Raw genomic sequence first — 12,764 nt, 5'->3', positions numbered from 1 at the left:
AGAAATGATGCACAGACGTTCTGTAGAGCTTTTCTCTAATGGCCTTTGGAGGGCTCAGAGAAGAGTGGTACTCCGTACGTTTATCGATGGGCCGACAGTACTACTGAGTAATACTTCCAGAACAATTGTAGCCAAAAAAGAAAAATATTAAGACAACACCATAATTTGATCTTGTCTTTTGCCACCATTAATTATTCAGAGTAACATCGCGTTGCATTTCCTAACAACCATCTGTTTCTAACCTGATCTTGGAGACACGAGAAGTGTTTGATGTTTGGAAGCTTTCCTACTTTACATGGGGTTACATTCACAGCTACTTTCTTATGGTGAGGTTGTTAAAGAGTTGTCTTCCTTGGCTGATAGCCAGATAAGGTCTTACAGCAGGGGAAAGGAGAAGTACTGGAAAGAAAAAGCACTGGGGACGTTTGCTGTGAGTCCTTAGCACCCTTTCACATCATTTTGCCAGTACTGGGGGCTTTTGCTCACTTTTTTGCTGATCATCCTTCCCTACTGTTTACCTCTGTGAGGTAGTTAGAAAGCATTGATCTTTTTCTAGCTGTAATTACTATCATGTGCCTTCTCATACCTGTATCACTGTAGGGCACTGGGCAGTATTACCCCTTCTGTGATCAGGTGATATGCCCAGCTTTTATTGACGTTGCCAGCTGATGCTGACCTTTCCCCAACACCCAGCCAGCATTTCCTTGTAGCCGAGGGACTTCTGAAGAGACAAGTGGTAAATATAGATACGAGCACTTATCTTGTTTCTAACGTGCAGCTGACACCTTCACTTTGCAAACAGGAATTCCATTCCAGCTACTGTCCCAGAACGTTTCTTAAAAAGTTCTTCAGCAGCTCTGACTCCAAAAGTGATTCATATTTGGAAATTTCCACTTAGAAGTGTGGAGCTGCTAAATTCTTCAACTGTTGCCTTGGAAAAAATGTACCTGTTTTGAAGTGATCCCGAGTTCCAGATGGAGTCTGCTGGTGACATCTGACAAAAAGCCTGGGGCAGATAGATTCGGCGTGTGCTGACAGGTGGTGGTTGTGACAGCAGGACGGCGAAAGCGAGTTACTGGAAAAAGATGATGTGAGTGAGTTGATTCTGCTAAAGGCTGGCTTAGTCAGTGCAATTAGCTCTACTGAAAGGCTCAGGTGTCTGAATACGGAGGAAATTCTGTCATTCTTAATAATCAAACCTGGCAGGTTTGGTTTGTCACAAATCAGGGCATTAAATCCCATCCAGTGTGTCGGGGTTGTTTATTGTTATGCTCTTCTGCCATAAATCGTAATTGGTTTTTGTTGGGAAATAAATTTCTGCTGTACAATTAAAAAAAAAATCCACACGGAATTTACTGTGTAACTTTCAAACTTTAAGGAATCAAACTTTTTTTTTCTATTTCCAAATTGGAAAGAAAAAGTAAGGATTTTCTATACCATTTGAAATGGAGTCAGAAGGTCTGAGCTGAGGCTTAGATTGTGTTAGTGTTTCATAGTAGACATCACCAGCTAGAATTCTCAGCAGTTTAAGTATGGCAGTTAACAGCCTGCATAATGAATCATGGAGTCATAGAGTCACAGAATGGCCTGGGTTGAAAAGGACCACAGTGATCATCGAGTTTCTGCTATGTGCAGGGTCACCAACCACCAGACCAGGCTGCCCAGAGCCACATCCAGCCTGGCCTTGGATGCCTCCAGGGATGGGGCATCCACAGCCTCCTTGGGCAACCTGTTCCAGTGTGTCACCACCCTCTGTGTGAAAAACTTCCTCCTATTATCCAACCTAAACCTCCCTTGTCTCAGTTTAAAACCATTCCCCCTTGTCCTATCACTATCCACCCTCGTAAACATCCTTTCTCCCTCCTGTTTATACAAATATTGGAAGGCCACAGTGAGGTCTTTCTGGAGCCTTCTCTTCTCCAAGCTAAACAAGCCCAGTTCCCTCAACCTTTCTTCATAGCAGAGGTGCAAGCCATGCAAATCATGGATGTATGTTTGAGGTTTAAAACAGATTCTGAATTTCAGTTTGGCCAAATGAGCTTTTGTGTGGAACGATCTACACTTGCTGTTGTATGGGGAGTTTCTCCCCCCTCCTCCTTTGGCACTGGGAAAGCAAAGTCCATTCTTCCAGCCCAAATGCAAATGTTTTAAAACATAATTGCAAAGCAAAAGTTTTGCATTACAGGAATTTATTTTTTCCCATGTTGTCTTTCTCAACAGCTGTGTGAGTGTGTGTGTACGTATCATGCGAAACCATACCTGGTTCATCTTTTTCATAGTAAATCTAAGCTATCATTTTAATTGCTGCCTAATTTATTTCCTAACTGCTGGTTACTATAAAAACTGGGGGAAAAGAAATCAATGCTGTATGATTACATATGGGTCTGACTGTTTGTCACCTAATACCTTCTGTGCTCCTGTGGTGGTTGAACAGCAGGGTGGCAGCCTTTCCAGGAAGGCAAGATAGTGATCACAGGGTCGTAAATAATGCAGGAACTTGACAGAGACCAGAATAAGAAGGAAATGTCCTCCATGGATTACACTGGTATTCGGAGCATTAGCTCTGGCAGCGGAGTCGGGAGCCCTGACAATGCTTTGTCTGTAGCATTTGGCACATGGGGATTCACTCTGTGACACATCACTGGGAGCAGTGTGGTTACAGCTGCCATTCAGGCACCTCAGCTGGCAGCACTTCACCCACACACCTCAGTGCAGCTCACTGTGGGGTTTGTAGAGGCTGCTGTGTTTTTACACTGCTCTTAACACAGGGTGGTTGTTAGCGTGCCTTTGGCTTGAGAGGTGAGCGTGGGTTATGCGACATGCTTTGCATTGGGCACAAGGGAGAGGACGTCCTCAACTTCAGCACGCGCTGTTGTCAGTAACACACAATACATTTAACATTAATTAACACCCTGTTCTGCATCACGTGCAACATTTTGAGGCGCTAGTAATACAATAGTTCTGCTTCAGGTTTTTGGCAAGCTGCGTATCAGGTCACTTCTGCCTTTGCATGAGCACAGACAGCGCAATTGGAACTGTACAAACCTCACCCCAAGGAACAAATGCTTATGCTTTAGTTTTCCTATTCCTGAAGTTGGTCAGAGAGTGACAATCTGCTGTAGGCATCCTGAAGTGAATATGCATGGATTAACGGTTAGCAGCGTTCTCGAGGTGGGGCATCAGAGGTCTGGGATAGAATACCTTCTGATCTGGGGATTGTAGCTGGTAAAGAAGTGCTACGTCAGTTCACTGGCATTCAGGTCACCAGTGTGAGCCAGCCCGACAGAAACCAGGTGTGAGCAATTCCTCCTCTGTATCCTCCAGCAGCTGGTGGGGCTCTTGTGGGACTCTGAGTCAGTGCAGCAGTGGTGGTATATCTGCAGCTGATAGATAACAAGGGTGGGTTTTATATCCCTTAGGAGCGGTGTCCCACACCGGTATCCAAAACTCTTAGGTGTTAAAAGCTAGAATTAGTTGAAATGATTCAGTGACAAATGGGATCTCAGGGAAGAGGTCCTTTCAGAGCTCCTGTGTGCAGTAAAGTGTAAAAACAGCTCCTAAGGGCCTTCAGCAGTGATCTGGGCAAGGATGCAGCGCAGCGGGTGTGTGTGTGGGGGAGGGCCGGCTGAGAAGGGGATGCTGATGCAGGACTTTGGTGCAAGAAGAATTGTTCAGGCCGTGCAGCTGCTGGGTGAGCTCCTTTGCTTTCAGAAAGCAGCAGCTCGGTAGAATAAAGAGCAAACTATTTGAAACCACCCATAAAATGCTGTCAGTGTCTCATTATACAATTCCAGCGTAAGCACAGCAGGATCAGAACCACCCTTAGGGCCAGGGTTGGGCTTCAGGCCAGGCTTGGGGCTTGGTGGCATTCTCTGTAGGGAGGTATTAGGAAGGTATCTCTCTCTCACAAGTGTGTAGCTGTTATTTGAGTCTTCCAGCCAAACCGGTTAAATTGCAGTGCTGATCTCCGTGTCCCTCATCATTGCCAAGTTTCAGGAAACTCAGTGCGTTATTTCTTGTTACGCGCACGTTATCCTGACAGCACGCAAGCACTGTATTAAAGCGCTCCTTTAACCAAAATCCCGAGCAGAACAGCGTGACCTTGGTTCGACAGCAGAAAGCAGCACCGGGGCGGGGCCATTGGCCGCAGAGCCCCGAGCCCGAGGATGAGCGGCGGCGGCGCCCCGGCGGGTCCCGGCCCGGCGCTGTCTGCCCGCGGCGCCCGCATCGCCGCCGGTGTGCCGGGACTGCTGGACGGGGGCTTCGCACTCTACGTCGCCGATCCCTTCGACCGGGAGCGCAACCCCGAGGTGCGGGCGGCGACCCCGGGGGCTGAGGGCACCGGCGCTCTGCCGATGTGGCTCAGTGTCGTCTCTTCCAGGGCATCGTGAACCTGGGGACCAGCGAGAACAGGCTGTGCTTTGATTTGATAGAGGAGAGAGTAAGTGTGGCGGTCTGCCGGCTCCTTTGCTGTTTTCTAACAATTTCAAAGCGTCCGGGTAACAATTAAGCACGGAGAAGGTTGCCCGTAGGGCTGCTGACAGCGCTAACTGCTTTCACAGGGATGCACATCACACGAACTGTGTGGATGTCGTGTTTGCTAAGTAACACAACAAAAAATTCGCCTCAGGAACCCCAATTTGGTTTTGCTTAAGCTCCTCTCACAAAGAACTGAAGGCGCTTTTCTTTAAGCGGACACAGCTGTGCTCCTGCAAGGGCCGTGTGCTCCGTGCCCTAAGGAGGGGCTCCCACGTCTGCTGGCAGAGCCACAGCTGGGATCACAGAGTGCTCCGCGTGCAGAATGCGGGCTTGGAGCAGAATTAATGCTACAACTGAGAACTTGAACTGCCGTGCTCAGCGGTCAGGGCTGGGCTCTGAGAGCAGCCTTTAAAGGAGGTGTTTTCCCCGCTCTGTTAATTCTGGTTTACCTGCTTGAAAGCAAGACGTTCTGGCTCAGGTGCTGGCAAACTGGGACTCCGTGGCCAGGCCTTCTGCTGGGAGCACATTAACTCCTGCATTCCTTGCATGCAGAGATGATTTGCACCAGTGCAGCTGCTGGCACCTTTGTGGTGCTGGTGAGGGAGGACTGTGCACAAAGCCAGTGCCCAGCTTGGTGGAGGGGTCAGCAGGGCTGGCCACAGGAGGAGACTGTTATAGGAATGAACCCAAATCGGTGCCACAGTGAATATCAGACAGTTTTCACAGGGACACCTGTGCTGGGGGCAGGAAAGCCACTGCTGATAGCACAGCTGCTTTCCTTCTGTAGCACAGAGTGTGTTATTTCTGCTGGCTGAGAAGCTCATCAAGGCTGGCATTAACATCTGATGTCAGCAATTTGGAAAGAATTGTTTGGGCTTTGATACATCTCAGCAGCAGCTGTGTGAGCAGCTGGCCTGCTTCTCCTCCACGTGGGACTGAGTGTACGATGGAGCAAAGCAGTAAGTGATTTCTTCATTCTTTTCTTTGCTTTGAAGTTTTAATGCTGTTTCTAGTATCTTTAAAAAGAGGAGTGCAAATCATACAACTTTATCTCATTATTTTTTCTATTCTCCATTTCCTTATTTACTGAACAATTAAAACCAGAAAAGTATGGTACGGTAGAGCAGAAGATCCCAATTAGTCCGTGTTCTACAGTGTCTCTCCCTCATGTCTGCAGCTCACACGGCCTGACATGGACTGCCTGGAGCCCGATCTCTTCCAGTACCCTGACACGCAGGGTGTGAGGAGGTGAGAAGTTCATCTTCCCCTCCCTGTCCCCGCTTGAGCTCCATGCTCATGAGTTGCAATGTGTGGCTTTATTCCCCTAAAGAGCCTGAAGGATGGGTGCGTTAACGGCGGCTGCTCATGGATGTGCTTTTGCTTGCCTGGCGTTTTGTTCTGTTGTTTTATTTTTTCCATCCTTACAGTGCTAAAAACACCCAAAAGGCAAGGATCTGGTGTCTGGCTGGGTGCAAGAGTGTGTGCGTGGGCAGTTCTTCAGAGCTGAGGGTGGACTGCTCCAGGGAGGGCTCATCCCAGACTTAGGGAGGGTGAATGGGAGCTCTGTGGGCTGCCAGGCCTGAGTACTGCTCCTGCACAACAGTGGAGCGGCCTTCACCAGGCCTGGGAGCCTGCCTGGAGCCATCGTTCACCAGGTGCCACTGCTTCTGGTGCCCACATCCTGGTGCTCCCTCCAGAAACACTCCACATCAGCTCAAATGAGTCTCTTTACTTTTTTGTTTTCCCACTGTGCAGAAATAACAGCTGAGTCACAGCTACTGCTGCTCAAGGCTGCAGATGTCTTCTGTGTGCTTTGTATCTCACAAAATGTAGCACTCTGGGATTGTTTAAGCTGTAGGAAGTAAAAAATCTTCAAGGCTTTCATAACAGAATGGTGTTTGGGTTTTTTTGTTGTTGTTGTTGTTTTTGTAAGCTTCATTTTTCTATGCCTCTTTTGTGCTTTTCCTTCTCAGAAATCTGCAGTTAACATCGCTGACTCTAATTCTGTGTTTTAGCTTCAGAGAAGAAATTGCCAAATTTCTGACTGACTATGCCAGAGCCACAAAAGAACTTAGACCAGAACATGTAAGAAAATTGCTTTATGTCTGCAGTTTATTTTTTCTTGAACTGACAAAAGATAAGTAAATCTGAACACAAATGTCAGCAGGATACTACAGGAGTGAGCTATGTCAGCCCAGAGCAGAGGAGCTGAGGGGAGGCCTCATGGCGGCTGCAGTTCCTCACAGGGAGCGGAGGGGCAGCGCTGAGCTCTGCTCTGTGTGACAGCGACAGGGCCCGAGGGAACGGCATGGAGCTGCGTCAGGGGAGGGGCAGCTGGGGGTCAGGGAAAGGGTCTGCACCAGAGAGCGGTGGGCATGGAACGGGATGCACAGGGCAGTGGGCACGGCCCCATATGCTGCAGTTCAAGGGGTTTTGGATAGCGTTCTCAGATATGTGATCTGATTTTTGGGTGGTGTTGTGTGGAGCCAGGAGTTGTATTCCATGACCCTTGTGGGTCCCCTCGCTTGAGGTGTTCTGTGATTCTGTATACAGTGATCTACAGAAGGCTCAGTAGTGTCAGTTGTCCATTTGAAAAAGTGGTCAACAAGTAACAGTCAAGCACTTTGTATGATAGTTGTAGTAGTGTGGCTTCTTCACTCTCCTGTTCTGAATTTAAGCCACAGAGGTGGTGGTATTTCTGTTACGGAACATTTGTTCTGCTTTTTTCAGATCACTGTCATGAACGGCTGCTGTGCTGTTTTTGCCACTCTGTCAACTGTGCTGTGTGACCCTGGTGGTGAGTAAAAACCGGAATGCTTTTTGCTTGAAAGCATTTATCAGTACTCCAGGGAGACCTGAGAGTGGTCTGTCAGTATCTACAGGGCGGCTGTAGGAAGGAAGGGGACAGGCACTTTAGCAGGATCCGTGGTGATAGAACAAGGGGAAATGGTTTCAGACTAAAAGAGGGGAGATTTAGGTTGGATATAAGGAGGAAGTTTTATACAATCAGGGTGGTGAGGCAGTGGCACAGGTTGCCTGGAGAGGTGGTGGATGTCCCATCCTTGGAAACAGTCAAGATCACACTGGACAGGGCTCTGAGCAACCTGATCTAGCTGTAGGTGTCCCTGCTCATTGCAGGAGAGTTGAACTAGATGACCTTTAAGGGTCCCTTGCAACTCAAACGATTCTATGATTCTATTTACAAGTTAAAAGCAAACATGATAGCATTGTGTCTTAATGACAGCTTGCTTTCCTTATGACTGGATGAAGCATAGCGTGGACATAGCATTTCTTTGTTCCTAGCAAAGTATATTTGAACTAATGGCTCTGATTATTTCTAGAAGGTTGCAAAATATTTGAGGTATCAGCAGGCCAGCTGCTTTCGGAAACATAATCTATAGGTTTTTTGGGAAGAGCAGTATAGGAAGAGAAAGGGTATCAAGAGAATGCAAAGTGAACTTTGAAAAGTGATGAGAAGAAGAGGTGGGAACCACGTAGAATCTGGAGAGAGCAGCACAGAGAGAGGAGGTGGAGTGGGGAAGGAAAGCATGCATAAGGAATTTGGGAAGAGGGAGTGGATCTGTAGCAAGAGAGGGATTTCCAGCCAAGGGAATTCCCAGAGTAGGTGTGGGCAACATCCATGGGCACCCATCAGAGTGGGAAGGTGAGCGGGATAACTTCAACACATGGTGGTAAAGAGGCTGTGAAACCAGTGAGTTTTGTTTAAAATGGTAAAGACAACGTTTACTCAAGGCTACTCATACCCATGTCCTACGTCAGTATGTTCACAAAGCTTTAACAGAAACTCTTTTGCCTGAAGACTGACAAGCTCCTTTCCCCTCTTTTTTTAATAAGGGGAAAGGAAGTATTCTGTCCTCTCTGGAACCCCGTCACATGGGGTATTGGCAGGGAAGCACCAACCCGGGGCTTCTCACAGAAATAAAAAAGCAGGAGGGAAAGAAGTTCCACAGTGCTGCAGGGTTCCTTGCTGCAGTTTAGCACTTTGGCAGCCAGGAAGCAGTAGTTAAGGGTTGCAGTAGTTCCTGGTGAAAAATTAAGAGCACATTGACAAAATGTTGTGAGCAAGAGAGTTATTTGTCACTATTTTATTAGAATAAGTAGTACAGCAAGTTGTCTAGGTCCATTCCCTTTTACTTATATGACTTGATACGCATCTACTGTTGAAAATGCTAGGGAAGCGGACTGGGTAGAATTCAGGCTGACTGACAATTACAAAATGTTCAGCCTGGTTTGAATATTGGTTTAGGCCACTGTGAACCCTGTGAGATGAAACCATACACCACGTTCCTCGACTGTCAGTTCAGTTTGCTAGTGTCTTAGCAAAGTGATTCCTCATGAGAAACTTTAACTTCTCTAACTTTTTCATTTGTCTAAATACTTTAGATGGCTATCTTATTCCAGCTCCTCACTACGGTGGCATAAATTCAAAAATGTGGCTATATGGTGGACTGCAGCCTGTGCACGTGCCCTTGTCCAGTGAGGTAAAGACATGTTCATATGATGTTTGTATACTTTAGCATTATTCTTCCCTCCTTGAAGCAGTGCCATCAGAAACTGTAGTTTGTTTAACTTATGTAAGAGACAGCATCGGGTGTGTTTTTCACTGGGTGGGAGTGTTTCCTCCTTTGTTCCTGCTGGTTGTTTTTCTCCTGTAGGTGACTAACGAAGAAAGTCACCCTTTCCAGTTAACAGCTGAGAAATTAGAAGCTGCACTACAGAGAGCTGAAAAGCAGGTAGTAATAACAGTGTCTTCTGATTTTTGGATTTTCCTTATTTTTTTTAAGTGACACGTGCTCTTGGTGTCAAACCATTCGTATATCTTCATCCATGCAGATATTCTGGAGCGGGGGTGGGGTCCAGCTCTAGCAACAGGGATTGCATTTGTTTCTGTAATCTGGGCAATATAGCAAAATGCAAAGAAAATCCTCACTCTGTTCTATGCACAGTTCTTAAATTGTCTTTCAAGACCAAGTCTCTTGCTTGGTAGGTTTCAGTGGAACTCGAGTGTAGTAAAGAAGCTGTTGTTCTGATCCTAAAAAGAGAGAATATGTTACTGAAATGAAACATGCAGTTAATTAAAGAAACTTGTTAAATGTGCTTCTGAGGGGGGCTCTTCTGGAGCAAAGAGGACAGAATCTGCTATACCACCACATCACTGGGAGCTTAGTGGGATCAGGGGGTTTGGCACAGGACCTTTCCTCCACTAGGATGGCTCCTCGTAGAGTTTTGAGTTGTTTTATTCTGATCAGGATTACGTAAATGGGGATATTCTTTATTATATTGTTCAATATTATTATTATTATTTTCCTCCTTGTCTTTGGAACTGTTTTTGTTTAGAGAAATGCTTGGTTTTGTGAGTGCCCGCAAAACAGTGCTCACCAGTGTTTCAGGATCAAATGTTTCCTATTCTTAGTGTCGTGGTATTTACAGTTCACAAACTTGGAAAACTACAAATGCACTCAGCCTTTGTGCTCTTCCTTGATGGAATCTAGCAGAGGAAGCATCGGATTCTATCAAAGATGTGGTGAGGGTAGTGGTGTTTCAAAAGAGTGAGACAGATTTGTTACGTCCTTTTCTAGGAAGGAAAATAAGGTTTAACAGCAGATAACATGGATAGGCACAAGTAGGGTCACTTATTGTAAGATCACGTATAAAAAAGTGGATATTTTGCATACACATGGATGCGTGCATACTTTTTTTTTTTAATGTAAGGTATGTCAAAGCTCTCCTAATTACCCAACTGCTTCATCAGCACAGTGCCTATGTTTAGACACCATCTGTAGGTCTGTGTCATCAGCCCGTGCCTCTGCTAGTCTGTGTGGGACTGAGTGTGCAGCTGCCCACCACCTCTCCTTGCTGGGCAGGGTGTGAGCACCGTGCTCGTGTAGCATGGACTGCCCGGACAAGGTGTGGGGCCACAGGGCACAGGTGAGTGATCCTAGAGCTGAAACTGACCTCATGGATAACATTGCAAACATCTGTTTGGATACGTGCAAGGTAGTAAGCAGAGCTAGACTAGAAGAGCAGCTGTGAATCTGCCATCCCTCAGCAGCTGCTCCTGTGAACATGAATGCCTCAGCATCTTCTGCTTAATATGTGTCAGATGTCAGATATGCCAAGCATGCTTTGGGCCTGGTATTTGCATCTTGTTTCCCATGATTTTTTTTACTGTGTTTGGACTCGAAGGCAATAAGCTGGCAGCTCTTTCTTGTTCAGCTCTTGCTCACAGTAACCATTACATTTCAGACAAATTGCATATGGAAGGGAACGCACATATCGGTGCTTCCACCTAATTTAATTGCCTGGAGTTCCTCAGGAGATGCTTAATGCAAACGATCTCCTTCAGAGGAGGTTAGGATGGGCTGAGAATATGCAGTGTGTCCGTTTTTCTAAAGCTTAAATGTGCTGAAGCAGAAGGTACTAATTTAAGTTTATTTCAAACATGAAGTAATAAGGTCATTCCTCTTGTTGGTGCATTTGAGATCTTGAAAGTTTCTGTTGTAGCCATTAACTGTTTGACTGCTTGCAATCAAATTTGTTTGGAAGTGTATCTTTGGGACCACTGTTAATCCCCACAACATCGTGATCTTGCCTGTTGGGGTCAGTGGGTGTTTCAAATGAGCATTAAGCTGATTTTCACTCACTAACAAACCTTTTGGTGTGATCTTGGCATTTCACTGGATGAATAATGAGACAAAATCTGCAGTTTAATCTGCATGCTAATACGTAACAGGTAGAATTCAGTGATTTCCAAAAGCCAACTTTCCATGGAAGGGAACGTTCCGCTCTTGCTGCATCCTCCAACTTCAGTTTGGTGTCACTGCTGTCTCCCACTGCTGGTTTCTCTTTTTTCAGGGCATCAGAGTGAGAGTATTAGTCCTCATCAACCCTAACAACCCCTTAGGGGACATTTACCCAGCGCAGTTGCTGAAGGAATGCCTTGAGTTTGCACACAGGTTTGAGCCCTGGCGCTATTTGCGTGGTGTTCAGTTTTCCATTATGCAGTGTAGCGATGAAGAAAAACCACCTTTGTTATCTCCTGTCCTTTGTGGCTGTTCTGAGGAGGTGGCATGCAGGGGCTTGAGCTTGGCTTTTGTGTAACTGCCCTTTGTGCTTGGCTTTTCTGGGAGCACGAAAATGAACTGGGATCTCTCTGAGATCCAGCAGTTTGTTTTGAAATGAAATACTGTGGGATCATTAAAAAAAAACAAACAATCTTTTGACTTCTATGTGTAAAATCAATACGGTGAATATAATAGCAAATAGGCATGCTTGTGGGTACTTTGCCATGTTAGTAGCTAAGATTGTATTTATATATAAATATATATGTGTGTGTGGAAATAAATTCATTTTAAGTACATTACAGTGCCTGTATTTTTTTATACACAGGCATGAATTACATGTAATAATGGATGAAATCTACATGCTGTCTGTTTATGATGATACCACCTTCACCAGTGTTCTTAGCTTAGATAGGTAAGTGTGATTTCTTAGCATGGGTTAAGGTACTTAAGATGTTTAATCCAAAATAGAAGGTTTTTAAAAAAGGCATAGTTTCCATTTAGCTAGTATAACTAGTACATTTCTAACTAATTCATATCCAGGTCTTTGCATCTATGAGACTTGTTAATACAAGTGATGCTCCTATACTGACCTGAACAGACCTCTTGGTTGTAGCTGATGTGTATGGCATAGTAATAGTAATCAAAAATTGACGGAGCACTTCATCTTTCCACTTTACATTTTTATTGCCGTTTCCTAATCTGAGCACAAGGTTCTCATTTTAATGGTCATGAATTTCCTAAAACTGAGCAAGTTACCTGCTACAGTGAGTCTCCTTCCTGACTAGTGTGCTATTGGGCGCTTAGTTTCCTCTGGCAGGCGATGGAAAGAGTAATTCAAGAATGCTTAAACCTATTGGTATCTGAGTAACAGAACTTCTTTCTCCAAGAGTATGTGACCGTGTTAACTGCATAAATATCTCGCCGATGGGAAATTTCCAAGTCCATCCAAGTACAACCAAGCAGTGAGCTGCTGAGTGTTGCCTCAGCCACACAGGATCATGAGCTATAAATAAGGCCTGAAAAAATGCTGTTGTTTCTGTGAAAGTTCACCCAGCTTTATTAGGCTCAAGATGGAAATTTCCAGGCTTAGCCCTATTTAAACAGTTACACGAAGGAGAAAATAGCATCTTCTTCAGTAGTCTAGAATGGAATATTCTGTTTGATTGTACCACATCATGTAAATGACCTGAAATGTTCACC

The 12,764-nt window shown here is 45.5% G+C and overlaps 1 protein-coding gene across 6 annotated transcripts in view; it reads left to right on the top strand.

Moving 5' to 3' along the window:
* Nucleotides 1-43: 43 nt before the first annotated feature.
* ACCSL (1-aminocyclopropane-1-carboxylate synthase homolog (inactive) like) overlaps nt 44-12,764 on the top strand; it is a 19,427-nt gene continuing 6,706 nt past the window's right edge. The window contains exons 1-9 of one of the 6 annotated variants that reach the window (XM_040696580.1): nt 44-1,090; nt 4,382-4,441; nt 5,657-5,727; nt 6,495-6,564; nt 7,210-7,276; nt 8,884-8,981; nt 9,156-9,233; nt 11,356-11,456; nt 11,890-11,976. In XM_040696580.1, coding sequence (XP_040552514.1) covers nt 5,672-5,727; nt 6,495-6,564; nt 7,210-7,276; nt 8,884-8,981; nt 9,156-9,233; nt 11,356-11,456; nt 11,890-11,976 — 557 coding nt within the window. In that variant the 5' untranslated portion in view covers nt 44-1,090; nt 4,382-4,441; nt 5,657-5,671. Of the gene's footprint in view, nt 1,091-4,142; nt 4,311-4,381; nt 4,442-4,729; nt 5,439-5,583; nt 5,728-6,494; nt 6,565-7,209; nt 7,277-8,883; nt 8,982-9,155; nt 9,234-11,355; nt 11,457-11,889; nt 11,977-12,764 lie in introns of those variants that run through there. The other 5 variants (XM_418654.7, XM_046934379.1, XM_015281949.3 and 2 more) reach the window with 5 other exon arrangements.

This window comes from Gallus gallus, chromosome 2 (assembly GCF_016699485.2).
Source record: "Gallus gallus isolate bGalGal1 chromosome 2, bGalGal1.mat.broiler.GRCg7b, whole genome shotgun sequence".
NCBI lineage: Eukaryota > Metazoa > Chordata > Aves > Galliformes > Phasianidae > Gallus > Gallus gallus.
This window is presented reverse-complemented; position numbering and strand designations above follow the sequence as displayed.